The sequence below is a fragment of the Nestor notabilis genome, unplaced genomic scaffold (assembly GCF_000696875.1).
Source record: "Nestor notabilis isolate BGI_N333 unplaced genomic scaffold, ASM69687v1 scaffold12071, whole genome shotgun sequence".
NCBI classification, from domain to species: domain Eukaryota; kingdom Metazoa; phylum Chordata; class Aves; order Psittaciformes; family Psittacidae; genus Nestor; species Nestor notabilis.
Window position 1 is genome coordinate 37,131 of NW_009914257.1, and position 19,802 is coordinate 56,932.

At 40.9% G+C, this 19,802-nt stretch overlaps 1 protein-coding gene across 1 annotated transcript; it reads right to left on the reverse strand.

The window, feature by feature from the left end:
- Positions 1-342: 342 nt before the first annotated feature.
- AIG1 (androgen-induced 1) lies at positions 343-19,583 on the reverse strand. Its single transcript, XM_010023568.1, has 4 exons — positions 19,461-19,583; positions 13,499-13,614; positions 3,840-4,003; positions 343-686 (listed from the first exon to the last, which is right to left on the reverse strand). Exons 1-4 carry the CDS (start codon positions 19,581-19,583, stop codon positions 649-651), a joined length of 441 nt encoding a protein of 146 aa, XP_010021870.1. The 3' UTR covers positions 343-648.
- Positions 19,584-19,802: the final 219 nt, after the last annotated feature.

Below are 19,802 nucleotides of genomic sequence, written 5' to 3' on the forward strand. Positions count from 1 at the left end.
AGAATCAGTCTGAAGAAACAGAAACAGTGGGATAATTTGATCTTTATTTAGGCCTATTTAAGAAAAGTTGCATCATATTCAGATAGTCTAACACTGCAAATAAGATTTTACTGGACTCAAAAAATTAACATCACTGATTTAAGGCAGCTGTTACATTAATATTTCCATCAGATTGAATTCTTCTTTGGATACATTCATGCAATTAACTTCTACTGTATTTTTACACTGTATTTTGAAATATATATTGTTTTGTTTCCCCACATTAGACCTATCTGGTTAAGCTTTTCTCAAGCAATACAGAGGATGGACTCATTGTTCTTCTTGCTGGAAGTGAAAAGATTTAATGACTTCATGATTTAATGACTTATTTGATGCAAGGAATGCACATGAGTGCCATGGTGATAAATATACATCTTATATGTGCATGTCACATGCAAGAATGGCGAGACAGGAATGATGTTGAAACATTATTATTATTCTTAGCTAAAATCATTTTCCCTCCATATAAAACCCCAAAATATCCTTGAACTGAGCAGACGGCCTATTAAACTTCCTCCTTTCCGAAAGATTCCTCTCCATGCCAACCTCTGTTGGTGATAAGAAATCTTCCGTGAAGCCTTAAACAATGCTCCATGTTGCCTCTATTTTTCAGTCCAATTTTGGCTTTTCTTTTCCTTCTTCAATACCTGAAAGCATATGGAGGACAGCCTTTAAAAACTCTCAATTAATAAAAATGAAGAGTTTACTTACAGAGGTTCTTCTAATGCATTAACCTTTCTTTTCCCTTTATTGCGCTTGTTTCTCCCCTATTTGGTCACTTGCATGTGTTACCTCACCTGCTGAGAACAAAAAGAGCATCTGCACACCTGATGGCAGTGGTTGTCCAGTAATGAACTGCTCAATCCTCCCTCCCACCAGAACATTTTCAAACCACCCTAACCCCCTGCTGCAGCCTCAGCCTTTGACGGTTGCAGGGGCTGGGAATAGTTAGTTCCCTTACCTCCTCTGCTTACCTACAAGCAAGAAAGATATATTTTATTATCTGAAGCTGAGCAGCTGACTTCATTTGAAAGCAGGTTTTTAAAATTGTGTTTCGGAATTCAGTAGCTTTAAGACCTCTCCATTTCAACATTGGATATTTAAATATTTGCAAGTACATCTCCCTTTTTGGAGAGTACAAGAATGAAGAAGCAAATGCTGTTGATAGGGTGCCTCTCTCTTCTTGTAACAGCCACGTAGAATTAGGAGCGCTCAACTCAGTGCAGCGCTCCTTAATGAACTTATCTTTGCTGCAGGACTTGCCTCTTTCCTATGCTGAGCGAAGTCTGGGCTGGGCAGCAGATGGTGTTTTTTCTGGCAATGAAAAGATTGAGCTTTTTCATATGCCTGTTCCTGGACAATGAATTACTATTGGTATCTGACAGAAGTATTGTTCTTCTAACTAAGCCCTCTCTGCCAGACATCTCAAATACAAATATTTCTTTTGGAGGTTTTCAGGACTGCTGCATGCTGGAAAAGAAAGACTTCTGAGCACTGAAGGCAGAAGAGCAGCAATGTTTGAGAATGCTGAGAGGAAAATCCATTCACTACTAAGACCACCTGCTAATGCAATATATCCATAGATAGCAGGTACACTGAAAGTCACCTGAAAAACACAGTTAAGTAATTCCCATATGGGAAACAATAAGACCCATCTGCAGCTAGAAACCACAACTGCAGAGCTGCCTTGCTGAAAGAAGCAACATGGAAACAAATGGGTCTGAAACTGCCAGCAGCCCAAGTACAATGGTCCTGGGTGTTGCTGGCAAACCAGCGTAATGGAAGAGCCACAGTTGAAAGTTTAACAACCAAAACAAGAGGCTGGGTCCAAAAGATTACAGTGGGTTTACAAGGCTGCTCCAGAGCCAATCCTGAGTCTTCTGCTTTCTGCTGCAAGGAACTTTTCCAATAGTTTTAAATGAGCTGGTTTATTTGCCTTTTAAAAGGAGCCTCATTCCTTTCTTCTGAAGCACTCTACTGCAGATGCAACAAATGGATTGGCAGGAATGCAGATACCCTCAAAACTGTGGACAGACACTGGCTTGTACAAAGGGCAAATTTTTCCTTGCCTACCATGTTTGTGGTTTAACTTTGACAAACTAACTGCAAATCATTGTGTCAGTAGTGAGGCTTTATTTAATGCATCTCCAGAGGAAAAGAAAAAACCTCCAAACCCCAAACTACCCACTCTAGCCCCAGAAATCTTCTCATGGCAGGCTGCTTTGATTTGCAAACTTACTGCTTAAAAGCCCCTTTTAAATGTATGATTTTCAAATAATATTTTCCCAAGTCTCGCATGGTGACAGACTGGCATTATTTTACATGTCTGCTGTTTGTAGTGTGCCTGCCACACACTTCAGGTTAGGTTATTATGAAGTGTTTCAAGCACAGCAAAGCAGCAGGTGACTCCTGGCATTTTCTCGTTTGCAAGTGCTTGAGCTATGAAGGACTTTGGATCAATATACTTTAAACAAACCAAGGAAATGATGGAGAGGATAATAAGGCCATGGTGAACCGTGGAAGAATTTGGAAGAATGACCTGACTGACGATAGCTCCTCTAGGTTTGAGTGCCACAAAACCCAGGGACTTCGTTATGCATGGAGATCTTCCACCATTTCTTATTCATGGACTTGGTAAGGACATGTGACTCTTTACCACATTATTATTCTCCATACAGGACTTATGTCAAGTGAAAATATTATTCCTTGTGGCTGCCTTTTTTTAGAAACTTCTTTCCTGAATTAACTGAAGTACATTAAATAGATGTGAATGCGACAACAAAATAAGAACTGGAACCACACTTGAATACTGTGACCAATGATTGCTGGTTCTAGAGCAAAAAGAAAAAGACACTTCAAAAGTCTTTAAGTAAAACTGCTTAACACACTTCAAGTAAACTCTTCACGAATGTCTAACATTAGGTTTTATCTAGTACTGGAGGACTTGTTAAAAAAGTTACTTGCACAATAAACTACCATATGAATTTATGGTGTATCAATAAGTGCACACTATATTTTCCAAAAGGGGATACGGGCTGTTCATATGGTCCCAACATGTTACAGGCCAAACAAATATAATGACAGAATTCCTACAGAGCACAGATTTCACCCCAGGTGTGATTTGCCACTGTGGTGATGCTGAACATTGTTTGCTTATTTTAGGCAATTTGATAAATGAAAAACATCTTTCATAGATTAAAGGAACTAACTTTAAATCTTGTGTTTGTCTTACTTTCCCTTTTCCTCTTCTCAGCAATGGGTGGCCTAGGCAGGGTAAATGATGTAGTCTGCACAGTTATGTTTACCCTGCACGAAGGTGATCTTTCGTTCTTACTATTTTACTGACGTGAACATGTTCATTTTCCTTGAGTAAATTTATAAGCAGAAAACACCTTATACCTGAAAATACTAAAAGGATATATTTCTATTTCAAAGTTTAAGCTTACCGTTAACAGCATTCTCACAGAACGATACTAGATTCTAGCTGCATCTAATGGGTTCATCATCTAGTAAGTGGGTTGTAAACCAAGTGGGTTGCAAACCTCTCAGGTAATTGCCGTCAGCTCTTTAATTAGTACTGGAAGTTATAAGAAAGAATGCCTATTCATAGCTCACCAGGCTTCCCAGCAGCCATTCCATTCATCCATCTGCTCTTAAGAGCAAGCAAACATGATGTTTCAGTGGAACTTCTATCATTCTCCTTTGTTTTAGCCAGCTTAAAACCTTCTCAACTTCCAGGGGAGCATACAAAAGGCCCAGTGGTGTATCTCATGAGTTAATATTCCTAAAACAATACTCACATTTTTGGGTATCCCAGATGTAGTTGTTCAAGACCTCTCCCACCAAGTAGAACATGTTAATTATTACAGTAACGGCTGCAAAAAATATTACTTTTACACCTGGGCTGAGGTGCTCAAGAAGCGGGTACACCCACACTCCTGTGACATGGTGAATCCAGCACACCCTGAAACAAAACAAAAATAACAAGTACTGACTCTTACAGCTCTGTTTCCCAGAAGTAGCTTGGGCTATAGGCTTAGCTGTAGTGCAACCTGAAAAGCAATTATCTGAAAGAACTGCAAGTTCAAGCTGAACTGGAGCACCTGGATGACATCCACCCAGAACAGACATCACAAACTATAAAACTGTGACTGATTTCCCACATTCTTACTGCTTTGTTTTACATTTTATATGAGTGCTCGGCCAACTTTCATATTCTGATGCAGGCAGGTATTTCCTTGCTGCGTTTGTATTTACAAGGAACACACACCCCTGTTTCCTGTGACAGCGTGAAAACTGCAGCACCCTCTGTTCCAAGCAGGTTCTTCATCCAAAGAGCATTCAGCACTCCCCAGGCTCTCCCACAGAACCCAACTCTCTGCTTTCTGCAGCACCCTTCTTTCATTTTGTACACGTCTGTGTTTCTGTGGCTTTTCCTCACCACACCTGGCAAGAGTGTCAGAGTTTTGGGGTTTGCCAGAAACATGGTTCAGCTTCTCTTTCAGAGAATAGTTTCTCCAAAACCTGTGTTTTAGGTTGCTCCTCCTTTTCTTTGTTACCTGGTATCATTTGGGATCTAATAATTTTTTCTCTAGGTATGATAAACATTAAAAAAAAAAAAGAAACAAAAAAAGAAACCACCTCATCAGTGAAATTCTGCTCAGCTCCACACTTACTACACAGTAAAGGAAAAGCAATGATAGTGGTTTGCTGGTGGCATAGAGATTTTTAGCATTCAGCTACAGGGGTGACTGTTCGTATGCTAACCCAAGAGATGGGGTGTCAGCTCTACTGCAGTGCAGTAAAGAAGCACTCTGGGTATGTGGTTTCCCTGTGTGTGACTGCATTGGACACCTGTACCCTCTGAAGGGACAGTTTCTGTGTTGAGACCTGATACATGTGGTGAGTGGTGAAGTAAGAGGGAGCAGAGTGAGTCCATACATTCCAGTAGGTGGAAGCTAAGAAAGGCAAACGCTGCCAAACAACAGAGCAAACATCACGGAGGCTAACCAGGAAAAGTGCTTAGTGGAGACAGGCTGGGGCCGTGAGCTGCTGGGCTCTTTTCAAGAATGTAAATCTCTTCCTTTCTGACCTGGCAATTTGAGAGAGAAGCTCACAGTGAAGCACAGCTAGAGAAGACTCAGCAGCTGCAGACTATTATTGCTGGGGATTTCCACATCCATATGATTTGCTTCACTTGCTAATAGTTCTATTTGTTTAAGGAAGACTTTTGATCACTAGATCAACAGTCATAGGCTCCTGAGGGGCAGAGACACAGAAGTCCACCCAAAACTGCTACCATAAATGCCTGTCACACAGAGAGTACAGAACCCCTGTTTAACAATTCTCCATTGCTCTGGAAATGTACATGGTTGTCATAGCTTCCCTCCTCCTTAGAAAAGCTTTTATTGCAGCCAAACCCTTAACAGTTAGACACTTCATGTAGGAATCTACATGTGTCAGTAAATTAATCTGCATGATCTAAATACAGATTAAAACCCTTTCTCCAAATGAGTTCACATATGGAAAATAATCTCTATACTTTACAGTTATTTTCCATAACACTCTTCTATGCCAGAATTAACCTAACAAGATAAAGGTATCTGAAAAAATAAAGGGTTCCTGTGTAACCCATGGTAATGGGATACCATCTTCCTCTTGATCAAAGAAAAAGGTGGGACAGTTAGGTAGAAGGTAATGAGTGCCCTCCACTCCCAGGTTGGCTTAGCAGGGAGTGCCTATTATTGCCTAATGTTCTTCAGTTCCATTTGCTTTTGTTTTATCATCATTCTGTGAAAAACAAGCTCCAAGGAAAAACTTGAAGAAAAGCCAGGGCTTCTTTTTCACTTATTTTCGCTATAGAGCACTATAAAGCGCCTTTACGGAGGGACTGTTTTCAAGTCCCTACTGCACCTACATAGCCAACTTCATGAACCAAGCAGGAGTGGCATTTACTAAAATCCATTTATGCTGGAAAGAGGAAATATTCTGCAAATCCATCCAATGAGTCACTGATGAGCTCCTGAATGTCAGTCATCTCTGGTTAGTTCAGAATCTTTGACTTCAGCTTATGCTCTCTGCTCTCTGCTGCCCAGCACAGGAGCTCATTGATTGCTGGGTGATACTGCTCGCGCATTCAGTGTAGCTGTTGTACGCCTGTCCCTGCTGCAGCCACACCATAGGAACTCATGCTTTGAGCAAATGAGGTACCGAATGCCACTCAGGAGACAACAGTCACAAACCCACCTGATCAGCAGCCCTGATCTTTCTTAAAATGGGCCACATGCTACATTGGGATGGAGTAATATTAGCCTTCTCTCCACTGAGCAGTGACACAATGACTATTCCTACATCGTCTTTACCACAGATGGGAGCAGCAAAGGGATGACTGCTGCCATGGAAACCTCACCTGATGGCCCTTCTTAGTGGGTTTGTTCCTGGTTCAATACAAGCTATCTTGATGCTGTACAATAAAGGGCTGATCAACCATAGGCATAAAGCTTCCACACAAGATTGCTGATTACTAATGTTAATGAATGCCTTCAACGTTGCAATTCTAGTAGTCATTATTCCTGTCCAACCTCGTTATTAGATAAGCACAAGGGAGCATGAATTAAGATTTACTTAGGAGTGCAAATCTAGATCCAATTTAAGACCCTGTTATTGAACAGGTATAAAAAATGGGTCGCTTAGATAAAAATAAATGGAGGAGGAAAAGTATAAGCTAAAACTGGACCGGCTACTTTTAAGAAGGCAAAATTAACTTGAACCTCCCTGTGGTTTGGATCCATGGCAGCCCATGTAGACTATATAACCACGTGTTTTCAAAGATGAATGTGTTACAGGTCATTGAGCTCATTTAGCCATTTTTTAGAACTGGTGAAAAAAACGCAGGAATGAAAATATTCACACATTGTATTCAGATTAAAAAGTCTGTGAAAAAAAGTGGTGATTTCAGAAGTTTTCAACCAGTTGGTGTAGAAATCAGAAAAAGCTATTTGAAAACACACAATATTGCTTCTTTTTAACAAGTCTGTCAAAAATTTGACTTTGTAAAATTTGACTTTGTTTTTCACTTCAAGAATACAGTAGATGTTGTGTATCTCTCCTATCAAAGTAATCAGGGGGAAGTGAAAACTAGGCAGAGAAGATACAAGTACATTTATTCTTTGACTATAGATCTTACGTTGATGAAGAAAAGTAACTACGAAAAGTTATCAGAACCTTGTGGTTTATGTATGCTCTACCTGTCACTTTGGGTAATGCAGCTGTTACAACAGCATGTGTACAACTTAGTCCTTGTAGAAGCAAGCTCAACATCTGCGTATAATGGTGGATAACTATGACACCCCAAATGATTTTGCAGTAGGAGACATTGCAGAAAATGGTTGCTTCTTCATGACGGCTGCTCTCAGCTGCAAGACTGAATGTACTTGCACAGGCATCACAGCATGATGTTGTGGTCTGAACTCTGAGAGTCTCCACCCATTTCCTGCCCAGGTTGAGTGCCTTCAACAAAGTCCACAGCGAAACAGCAATCAGTAGTATGTGTTCTGGAAGCAGAAACTATAAAATGAGGGCTCTGTAACTTCTCAAGAGCAGTGAGTGAGAGGACACAGAATAACAGTGCATGTCATAAAATGGCTGAAGAGCTCCCAGTGCTCTTCCTTATAACAGAAGAGCACTTCAACAGAACTCCGAAACAAGAAATTCGTATCTGACAATGGAAATACCTTTCTGAATGATACCTAACTAACCTCTGGAATGCTGTGCCCTATCTTTCAGTAATGTATCACTGAAACAAGGATTTTCAAAAAGTTTTCAAATATACAAGTTTGGAAGTCTACTTAGTCCACTCGTCTCTGCCATACAATGCAACTCCAGCAAGCTTCTGAAGTCAGGAGACTGTACAAGCAGTAAGAATGTGTACAGTTATGCTTAAGTGCAAAGAGTACAAGGTATATAAACCATTGAGAATGAAGGATCTAAGCATCTACTTTTTGACATAGGCTTTTGAAGAATATTTCCCTTACAAGCTGGTTATTCCAAAATGGCCTGCTAAATCTTCTCCTGAAGAATCTGACATCAGCTGTAGTTAGAGTCTGGATATGACTATTCTGATCTCCATGGCAGTTCATTTCTGGTTACTTCTTGCAGCAGCAAATCCTGTCCCGCATCTTCTGTGCTGTTTCCAGTGACTAGTGGAAAGGAAGGCTGAACCTTTAGTCCCAAACAAATCCTAAGCCATTTCACATTGTGGCTACTCTCTACCAAACAATACAACATGGGCATTTTCTTATGCATTTACATGATCTTTCCTAGCACCACTCTCTTCCTTTTCTACAGAAAGTGAGAACTTTACCCAGAACTATTAAACTGTGGAATGTCTCCCAGGGGAGGTGACTGGCTTACAGCAGCTGAGTCATTCAAAACTTCGACAAACAAATCATTCGTGTTCACAGAGTAGGGACCAAACCTGTGCCTTCAGAGGCAGGAGCACAATGACCCACACTAAACCTGTTCTACTTTTGGTTGCTTACACTGACTGATGCGAGGCACATTTTCATAAATCCTGGTATTTTTAGTTTCCTTTCCCCCCCAAAAAAACCCCCAGAGGACAGCTTGTGCTGCAGCCAACCAGAATTAAGATCTCAGCCACATTAAGATGCTGGGCTTCTTATGATACCAGCCAAGCAGTCCTAAATCACCTACACCAGGAAGGTACATAATTTGGACATTTTAAAGACTAAAAAATAGTTCAATAAACAGTCATCAGTTAGGAAATAACAGCAATCATCGCCTCTTGTTCCAGTTTCTTATGTTGGATTCTCTTCCATTCATCTGTGTGGTGCTGAACAACACACGGGTCATAGAACTGTGCTCCTAGTATGGAGTGGCTTATGCAGTCAGAAGAAGATGACTTCTGGAAAACTGCAGCTGCAAACAATGTCACATGCAAAACATACTCAGCATGATGTGGTGCTGGCATCCTCTGGGATGAACAAAGCTTAGCAGAAATTTGTGTTTATGTACAGGTAGCTAGAATGATGGAAACTCTGCAGATTTGCTGCAAGGTTGTCATCTTTGGAAGTCATCTATTCTGATAAACAATATTTCATTTTAAATATAGTAATGGTTGCTATGCCTTCTTGAGGTGTATTTTAAGGAGCTGCACAAGTAAGTGAGAATATATTATCCATGCATGTCATCTGTGATTGTACTGTTGCTTTGACTGAAACACTTGAGGATGTGGAGGTGGAGGGGAGCCAGAATGCATTAGTCCATAATGGCTATGTCAGACCTAACAGGCTGAGGATTCATGCAGCCTTCTCTTGCTGAAAGCACTTCAGTGCTCCCATCCTCCTTCTGGGTCAGGTACAGGGGATGCTAATGTTCTCCTGGACTATTTCTGCTGCTTCTACTTCTTCCTACTCTTTCCTGTTCTCAGTAGCTCTGGCTCCAACTCCTTCCTCCTCCTCTGCATTGTCTCATCTATCACCCACATCTCCCATCAGCTTTCCACTCTGATTTCAAAGCCTGTCTCTCTCTTTCCTCCCAGCTTTTCCTGCTTACATAATTTCAGCTTTCAAGCTGCTGACCTGTGAGTTGTACATTTCCTTATCCATTTCTCTTTTAACCCATAGTCCTATTTCATCTCTTTTGCCTGCCCCAAGGACTTCTCATTTGTTTTTTCCCAAACCACTGATTCCTGTGATCTCTATTGAACTTCTGTTCCCAGTGCTCACTTCCAAAAGCATTCACGACTCCCTCTGAACATACACATAGACCCTCAGCACACCCAGGCACAGTCATGATGTATCTCTCCTGCTCCATTGGCACCAACAACTGCAGAAATCCTTCTGGTTTCTCAATCCTACCCTTCTTTATTGATAAGGCTGTCAATTCCCACCAAGCTTCACACTCTGTAACTCTCCATCTCTCTCTTCTGAATGGCAAGGTTTGTCCTAGCAGTCTGCACCCTTACTCCTTTGCCAATGTTTGCTCTTCCTGATCTTCCTCTCCTTCTATGGAGAATCACTAGTGGAAATTCTACAGCAAGGCTGACAGCATTGATCTCAAGTTCATTCCAAATTCTCAGTGTACATTCCTTTCTTAAACTTGTTCAAGAAGAATTCAGTAAATTACCCCATCTAGATGCTCTCCCTCGGCAAATTTACAGAACTCTCCTAAAGTCACTTCAGGAGAAACTTATTTTCAAATGAAAGTTTAAAGCTACCTGAGCTCTTTAAATAGATTTACTGAAGAATGATGGAATGAATCTAGTCCAAGCTTGGCACACGTGGAGGCAGCTCCTTGTGGATTTGAGATAGCAACAAGAGAGCAGATCAAGTCTTTTGCTCCCAAACACATAGCCCAGCTACGTGACTGGTGCAGTGGAGTCAGGTTCTTAGGGTCTGTTTTCTTGGCATCCTCAAGCACTCAAAAGCAGAGGAACAAGAAAACCATTTTAAATAAACGTATTTGTCTCAGTTTATTTTAGGGACATATTAGGCTCTGATATTAGTTACCATGAGGTCATTCTTATTACAAGAAGCAACGCATTTCTGGTTCTTTTCTGTTCCTTGACAACGAACTCCATACACCCATTGGCAGTATTTTCTGGTAGTACTGGCAAGCTTTTGGGTTTTCTTAGCACTGCCTAGATTTAACAATTCAATACAAATTGTGACCTTTTCAAGCCATGCTAAATAAAGCCAATTGGCCATTCCTGTCTTATCCCATGGCCTGGATCCTGAAAGTCCATGTATGGTCTGCAACAGGCAATGCAAGTCTGAGAATGCTTTGCCTGGGCACAATTCCTTAAATGCAAGGGAGAGCTCTCCCCCACAGGGAGCGCATGAGCTAAGTGTGCCTACTCAAATGCTCTCTGATTGATAGAAGAAGGTTTTACTCAGATAAGGATGTTTCTCAGATAACATGTCTCTGAAAAATGCTCAGGGGATACGAAGTTCTTTAGCTATGTTCTTCCAACGTCAGTGATTCTATTCAGAATTGTTTGCCTTTTTTCTCATTTATCTAATATATATAATAAAAGCTTGCTATCCCACTATCTCTTTCACACATGAAAGATTCAGTCACGTATGAAATAAAACAGAAAGTCCCATCTGCTTGGAATTGAAAAAAAAATGCATTAAAAGAAACAAACTTAACAATATCCTCCTGTATGCTCCTTTACAGTACAAAGTGTGGCATGATACATAAGTCATGTAGCATGGTAAGAAGGTTTCAGCTGAGGTACAGAGAGAGCTCAAAATTCAAGGGCAAAACAGAGAATATCTGATTAGCAGCTGTCTGCAGTTTATACTGAGAGAGTTGCAGTGAAAAGCACTTACGCTGAGGGGAAAAATGATGTAGAGAGAAGGACAAATCTCAAGTGGCAGATCCGTAACTTCTAGGTAAAAAAGACATAACCCAAGAACTAAGCTCCAGCAGGGGACCCATGGACAACAGTGTGGTCACTTAACAGCAGGAAGATAGTGGACCTGAGGTGTGAAAGGTAGAGGATGAAAGATCTATCACTTTTCATATTTTATGGTAGATTTTCCTAACCTGTGAATGTGAGATACATAGTATTGATACCATTGAGCCAAGATTTGGCTTGCAGCCTCAAACAAATCTTGGATAGAGGCTTCAATAACACCTGCTGGCTGAAGACATGCAGAACTTGCAGATGATGGCACAGCATATCTTGTGTCTGCCTCCAGCCTTCCCCAAACACCTTCTTTCATAAGAGTAGAAGGAGAAATGAGCTGCAAGTGCAGAACTTAGCAAGATGACCTTTAGGCTGAGTAAGCAATTGTCTCAGACCAGCTTTAGAGAAATCACACCTTGAAAGATGAGTCATTTGAGTGTAGCCCTATCTGTTTGGAAATAATGTATGTGCAGCCAAAACCAATAAACAGCAAAAGCAAAGGGAGATGATCATAGGCTGTAACTGAGTATTCGCTTAGTAGTTGATTTCTTCATGCAGAATCTTCCTCCCCTGCTTTACTTGTCCTACAATTTCCTTTTACCTTGTACTTGTAGCTGTGGGATGTAGATGCACTGTAGTAGGCAGGATCAAGCCACATGAATATCACATTGATGCTGTAACACATTCTTAAAAGATTTTAAGACATCTCTGGTTTTATTTTACTTGCAGAACTGGATCATTTCCATTTTCTATTCCTACTGGATACTATTGCATGTGCCTACTCACATAATTCTGAGAAAACAGGAGTTGCCATAGGAGGTCAGATCACAGGTATAGTAACTCTGCCAACCTGTCTCTAAACACCCTTCAGAGGAAAGTCAGGAAATACCTCAGTTATGCATTATTATGTACGGGTTAAAAAAAACCAAACAACTTTCTCCTGAAGGAATCACTATGCGCCTTTTTGCTTGAGGTTGTCCTTATCTTACAATTACAAATACTTCTATTATTTAAGAAGCATGTGTATGTTTATAAAAGCAAATGGCAGAAGGTGACTGTTGTCCTGGGAGACAATACCCTACTTCAGCTGCGTTACTAGCATTTTATGGTCACTCGGTATGCGTGGATGTGTATGAAGAATGGCCTCTCTTGTTGGACCACTGAAGCAGTATGACAGTAGTGCCTTGAGCCTGTGTTCCTCACTCTGGTTTTCTCTCACTTGAGGGGTGGAAAAGCAAGTATTATCCACAATTTTGGAACATATCCTCTTTGCTGTGGGAAGGGTGTTGTGAGGTGAGAAGAAAAAATACTAGAAGTAAACAGGGGGTCATGAACTATTTGCAGGAAGGGTAAAGTATAGCTGGTATTAAAGGAGTATTGTAAACAAAACAAAAGTTTAGTGAAAAATAAAATGCTAGGATGACCAAAGTAAATTAACTCTGTCATGCAAGTCAGGTGCTTAAATAGAAACTGCCCAAAGACTTAATTTAATGTTGTGTAAGAAAGGTTATTTCTGTTTTAGTTTAATTTTTCGCAAACATTTGCATTTTTTAAAACAAACTTCAGAGTGTTTGGATTACTGGCTTATTTTGTAATCAATTTTACAGAAAGAATTTATGAACTAGTAAAGAAAAAAGATGGTGTTCTATCTTTTCTGTTGCCACTTAAATACTGATGCAGGAAATCATTTGACTATTCTCAATTTTATTTGATAGAACAAAAATCCTAAGCAATAAAACTAAGATCCAAGAAAAACATTTAGCTTGAAAAAAGGTTGAAAAATGTACCCTTGGAAAGACTACTGCTTACATGGGATTGTTCAACAAATTCCTGTTGTGTGAGGTTTGGCATATACTTTCTAAAAATATAAGCATCTGGGGAAACCAGACAAAGCCCAGGTCTTGGACCAAACGAGGCATGCAGCATGAATCTGTTAGCGATTATATCCATAATGAAATATGTGCCCAAATTTAGCAGTATAAAACCCCCAATACAATATGAAAACACAGCGTGTACAGCCCTTACCATAAAATATAGCCAACAGCAAAGGTGCACACCGCCGCCAGTCCACAGCTCCTGCTGGGATACTGATGATGTGTTGTTCTCATCTCGATTAATACAAAGGGCAAAACTGTTGTATGCTGAAAAAGACAAAACAACAGGGGAAAAACAGGTGATACAAATGATTCTCACTGCATTTCCATGCTAGTTCTACAATAAAAAACTTAATCACAAAAACCTGAAGTCAATTTCTTGATGGTTAGAAAGACAAGGTAAAATGACTCCACAAAGTCGATCAATAACCCAAACAATATTGTCACCATAATATCCAATTGTTTGAAAGAGCAGCAGAAATAAGTGAGCAGAATGTGCTTTTCCTTTTGTTTGGGAATCCAAGGCAGACACTCAGTGAGTAAAAAGGGGATATGGCATGAGGGGACATGGGGTGATAGTTGCTCTGTGATCTTTGCCACGTCACCTCGGTTATCTTGACCATTCAAGTTAGGAGGCATCGCATCTGATTTTCAGAGACTCTAAGCACAAACAATGCCAAATGAATGAATATAAATGGAGGTATGTAATGCTTCTGAGAATGAGATTGAAATGTATCTCAATCTGGGGACTTGAAAACAGGGGACGTATTTTCAAATGATAGCTTCAATACCTCTGTTCCTCCATCTGTAAGACAGGAGCAATTATCTTCCTCAGAAAGGTGTTGTGAATCTTAATTTGTTAGTTGTTGTGCAAAATGGTTTTAGATTCCCAAATGAAACATATGAAAGCCAAAGCTGTAAAAGCCATTTTCAGCCACTTGTCTTTATTTAGCTGTGAAACTCCTTATTTTGTCATTTTCCCATACACATTTTGTATACTGCCCCTTCTGAGAAGGTCTGTTCATCCAATTAATGTCAGCAGCATGAAAAATTGCATCTAGCCTGCCCCCAACACTCCATGTCTAGATTTCAGAGTGCTGGCAGGCATGAAAATATGCATAAGCGAAGAACAAATGTGCCAGGAAATAAACCCCATCATTTCTGAATACACAGCTCACCTAGGACCAACATTATTGGTGACTGCAGAAACATACGCTGCCTTGCAACCATGGGGCCAAATTACTCCCGGTGTCCAAAGGGAATTACTTCAGTTGAGAGCTTGGCTCTGGGTTTGGTGTGACTGTGATTGTGAACTCTCCTGCCCAGTCTACAGGGATGTCTGCAGGTGTACTACCACAAGGGCAGCCTAAGCACTAAACCAGGTTCAATCCTTCCCCAAACACTTGATCACCAAATGGAAAAGAAGGTTACGGCTTACGCTGGCCATGTTCTGCCATCAGATGTGCACATGTAGTTCTGGGGGGAGCTGGAGGGCTGGATTTGTAAGTTTGTAATAATTAATAATTAATGCTGTAAATCCACACTGATTTTCATCAACATGAAGACAGGACAGGCATGGAATAGAAATATCCTTGCGTGGATAACAGATCCAAATGAGAGGAAACAGAGTGGGGTCTCAGCCTTTAACAACTGAGGAGAAGGAAGAAGTGCTTGAATGGGAAATGATAAGGTAATGGAAATGCCCTGTCTCAGAGATATAACATGATTTTAATTGGATAACTGCTCTGATTTTCAAGGCATTAGTAATTAATGACTAGCATTTGGCAAATGTCAGGTGGATAATACAGCAGTTAGGGGAGCTTTCAATTTCTTCATCTCTTAACAACTTGTTCCGCCCCCATCCCTTTAAACAGTATAAATCAGCATCAAGGGAATGCAAAGATGTTTTACATTTGGTTTGTGATAGAGGTGCCCACTATTAGATGAGAGGTCTATAAACTGTGCAGGACTTTAAGAGTCCATTAACAGGGCCTGACAGCAAAGCAAGCCCTGGAGATTCACCTGTACGACTTGCAGCTGTATGGAAAAGGTCTTCAGACAGAGATCAGTACCTCACTCTGCACAGCCCACAAAACAGGGTAGCTGGAACCTGTGCAAGTATCTCCTGCCCTGCCTCCATAACTTCTTCAGAGAAAAAAATAGAAGGCAAAAAGACTATTAACTCCAACCCTGACCATTGATATTCCTTGTAGGACATATTCTTGTGATCCAGTCACTTAGTCTTAACTCTGCACTATATGGATGATGGTTACAGAACTTATGAGCTCTGTTTCTCAAGTGAAATCTTTACCACTTTAGATACTGCTTGTTGATGCACTCTTCATTGATGAAACAGCTTGCCAATTAAAAAGTAGTTAAAACAATTTCAGCAATCAGCCCTTAGTATAGGTGCTTTTCTCCTTTCCCTCCTCCCAGTTCCTGTGGTTATATAATAAAATAGGTAATTATTTCCCTAAATTCTCACTTCTACTCTTTCCTAAAGGTAAAGGGGGGAGAGGGGAAGGGGGAAGAGAGGATAATGAGCTGCATCACTGAAGAGTTTGTATACAAAATCCTGTTAAAAGTACAGTGCAATTAAAGGTCTAAGGAGAAAATCAGATGTATATCTTTAATCTTAGTCTGTTATAGCAAATGTCCCATGTAATGTACCTGCAAACATTGCAGTTTTACAGATCCAGAGTATGAACTTTGGTTTAAATGCTGCAGTGAATCTGACACTCTAAAAAGCTGTTTCAGTGCTCTACCCAAACTACAACCAAGATAAAATTTGCCTTTCCTACATTTCAGCCCCTCCAAAAACCTTAATTTAAAAACCATGAAATCTGTAGGCAGGGATACCTTCTGTCAAACAGTGCCAATTAAAACTCTGGAGCTATAAATACCAAATTTGAATCAGACTGGCACCTGGACTGAAGCCTAGTTAAGGTGAGCAGGGGTCAAACATGCTTGGAGTGGTATCCATCAGGGCTAGAAAAGCTGCAGGAGACCAGAAATTTCATACTCTCTCATGTTTTTGCTATCAGACTTCTGAATAAACTTGGGCCAGAGGGAATCTGAGGCTTAGAGAGAAAATACCACTGATGCTTCCTCGACCTGTTTGTTGAAGATCACGCTGTGCTGATCAAAGATGCCTGAATGATATCACTGTGACTGATCCCTTCTACTTACTGGCAGGCTAAAGGGCAGCACAGCATTTCTCACCTTGTTTGTCTAAGCACATTCCCAAGATCCCACCACCTACAAGTGAGGAAGAAATCTGGCTTGACAAATCTTCAGCTGCTGCTAACAATGCATTGAAACAGAGAGAAACCAGATCGACATGCAGAGGCTGGCTGGAATTTGGAGAAAGGTTATCATACGGAGAATTTGATCCAGGAAACACTCCAGAGACCGACTTCAGTCAGAGACTGACTTCAGTCTCTAATTGAAGCTGAATTAGCACACACTGCAAAAAAGCCACCCCAGGAGCTGCAAGTGGATTAATTTCTATAACAATTGCCACTGCTTCCTGAGAGAAACTCTGCTCATCAGTAACTCTTTAAAAAGATAACATTAAAATACATACCCCTCTCACCCCTCCATGGTATATACGTGTCTAATGACATTTGGGACTGGTAAATCACATTACAAATAGGCAGCACATCTGTAGTGTTGGCTTGAGAAGTTCAGCTTTGATGGAGGACTGTGCTTCCCTATTTTAGGTGTGTGCTACAGCAGTTAGTTGGAAAAAAAGATTTTATGCAAATCAGGTACAGTAAGTTCTGCAATAGTCTTTAGGCAAATTAAGTGCTCATTCTTGAAAGACTGATTATATATTTTATCTTCCAACAAGTAAGTGCTGCTTTTTTTAACACTGTTTTCATTAATACCTTGCTTGGCCTTTTCTCTTCCCTTAGTTTTAAAGGGAATGTTAAAGCATTTTAAAAGGTGCTAAATTGACAGCTTTGTGTATTGCTATCTTCTGTCCTTAGCACAAACACATCAGTGCTATCTTCCCAAGTCACCCAGTCTTGATCTGCAGAGACTGTCCAGAACTACCTTTACAACAAGGATTTTAGTCTAAAAAAACATCTGCTTTCCCTGATGCCCAGTCGGTACACAAAAGTTCTGCAGGGATCATGAAACCATTTGGGTATCACATAAATTGTAATTATAATTCACTTCAATGAACAGAAGACTGCGACTTGCTACTCAATTTGATCAGACTAAAAACTGCAAGGTAGAGCACATTTTAGTTCAATATAAATACTAGGGACCTCTATTGAGAGGGCTTCACAGCGCGCCATTCAGCCCATGCTCGTTGGAGTCATTGAAAGCCCATTGACAACAAAAGGAAATCTTGCAGCTTTAATGTCACCAACATCTTAGCTGGTGGACTGGGAGGCTCCTGGAAGTGCTGGCACTCTCTGCAACAAGGAAGCTGAAGATAAGTCTTCACCCAGAGTACCTGTGCAGCCAGGGAGCTGGAGGGCTCACTCCCCACTCAAAGCTGTGTCTGCATCAAAGCCTCTGCTCTGGCCGGGGCAGCTGCTCCAACATCTGCTGGGAAACTGCCCTGCAGCACACTGCCACCATGCCCGAGACATACGCTGGTACGAATTTGATGGAGGTCCCCTTCTTTTCACCCTGCTGTGTGAACTGTTGCAAACTGCCACATGTGCTGGCTGCCTCTGCTTTCCGTCTTTCTAACATTCCTCTAAAGAATCTAGCTTCCACCAGTAGGATGTTATCCTTCCCTTTTTTTTTCTGAATTCACAACCAGATTAGGCATTGTTAAACAGCTGCTGCATGTCAGAACGAGTGAAGCAATCTGTCTGCATCTCCTTTTACCTTTCAGGTAGAAAGCACCTTGAGATTAAAGAAACAACCAGCAAAATGACCGTTCTTCTTAATTTAAAATCACTACTGGTGTATTCACCTTAGGAACCGATACTAATAGGCCTAAAAATCCCTACAGCTGTAGTCAGGGCCATTTGTAGAGTAATAGCAGTAATAAAGCTGCATTTTCTGCATGCTCCTAGAAGAATAACATGGAGAACCAGATCAGAAACTAGTAAACCAAGGAGCACCACTATGATTTACTTGTTGAGAAACTTCTGGGAAAGAACAGCTGGCAAGAGAGTATTTATGTGTCATCTGAAGGATGATACCTTCCACCAAGGCAGCCTAATCCATAAAGAGAGCAGCAGGATATCAGAGCTGGGTGCATAATAAATTGGAATCCTTGAGTGAGTCTGAGCCCTTCTGAGACTGAAAGCGCTGGTAGCACTTTTCCTCTTACAAATGAGAAATTATGACTATTAACTGAGACATGCTGATGCACAGGATGCACTCCAAGGCAGCCACAGATGGCTCGTTAATTGTTATTGTAGGTTGGAAGGAGGAAGAAGTATTGTATGAGCTAAACAAAGACCAATACCCTATAATGCCACAAAACACACAAGAGCCAGAGATAACCATTTTCAATCAATATAAGACTGCAATGTTCTTTGAAAAGAAAATTAACACTTCTTCTTTAATGTTACCCCTCTTTTCTGTAGATAAATAGAGTGGACATGGCATACCTTAGTTAATAGGAACTGTATCACTTTCTCCACACATACCTAATGTTGACAGATTTGTTCTGGTTGTTTATGATGCCTGAAGTACATACTACATATTGAAATAGCAGTGCCAATCTGATCTCAGCCCTGTGACTGTACTAGTGTCAGGGAGGTTATATATAGGTGTTTATCTGTAGAATTTCCACAGTGCTCCTCACTGAAGCATTTCAGCACCTCAGAAGCGTTGCTAAACATACTCTCACAGCAGCCCTGATCTGCAGGGGTAGGATATCCTATCCACATTTTGGAGGAGGGCAAGATGGAGATGAAATGCCTCACTTGAGGTCATGTAGGGTAGCTATGGAGGAATGGAGAACCACATCACATTCCTCAGTTCCATTCCTGCATGTCAGCCTAAGATGAGCAAGCATCAAACTTGCAGTAGTAACAAAATTTGAAGTAACAAAATTTTGGTATGAAAGCCTACCTCCTCATTCAAGTTTATAGTTTTGAGACATTTTGGCCCATTCAGCAGGTGTCAGCTTTTACCTTGATTGCCCCTCTATCCTGGTTCCCTTCTGCTTTTGGACGCTTCTTCACTTGCCTCCCTCTGAGATGTCTCTCTTCCATCTGAGCTCCTGCTGCTTCAAGCTGCTTCCTTGTAACTCCCATCCTACCAGCCCAAGTGATGCCTCTGTGCTCTCCTGGCCCTGATTCAGCAGCTCCCAGGGCAACACATCCTTGCTTCCATGCTGGCCTCTTTCAATCACTGCAGGTCTCCCCCTCACATCCATCAGTACATTTGGCAGACACAGATAATGCCTTAACACATCAAAATCTTGGTCACTTGGACTGGAAACAAGATGATGGCAGGGATGGGACAGGATGGTA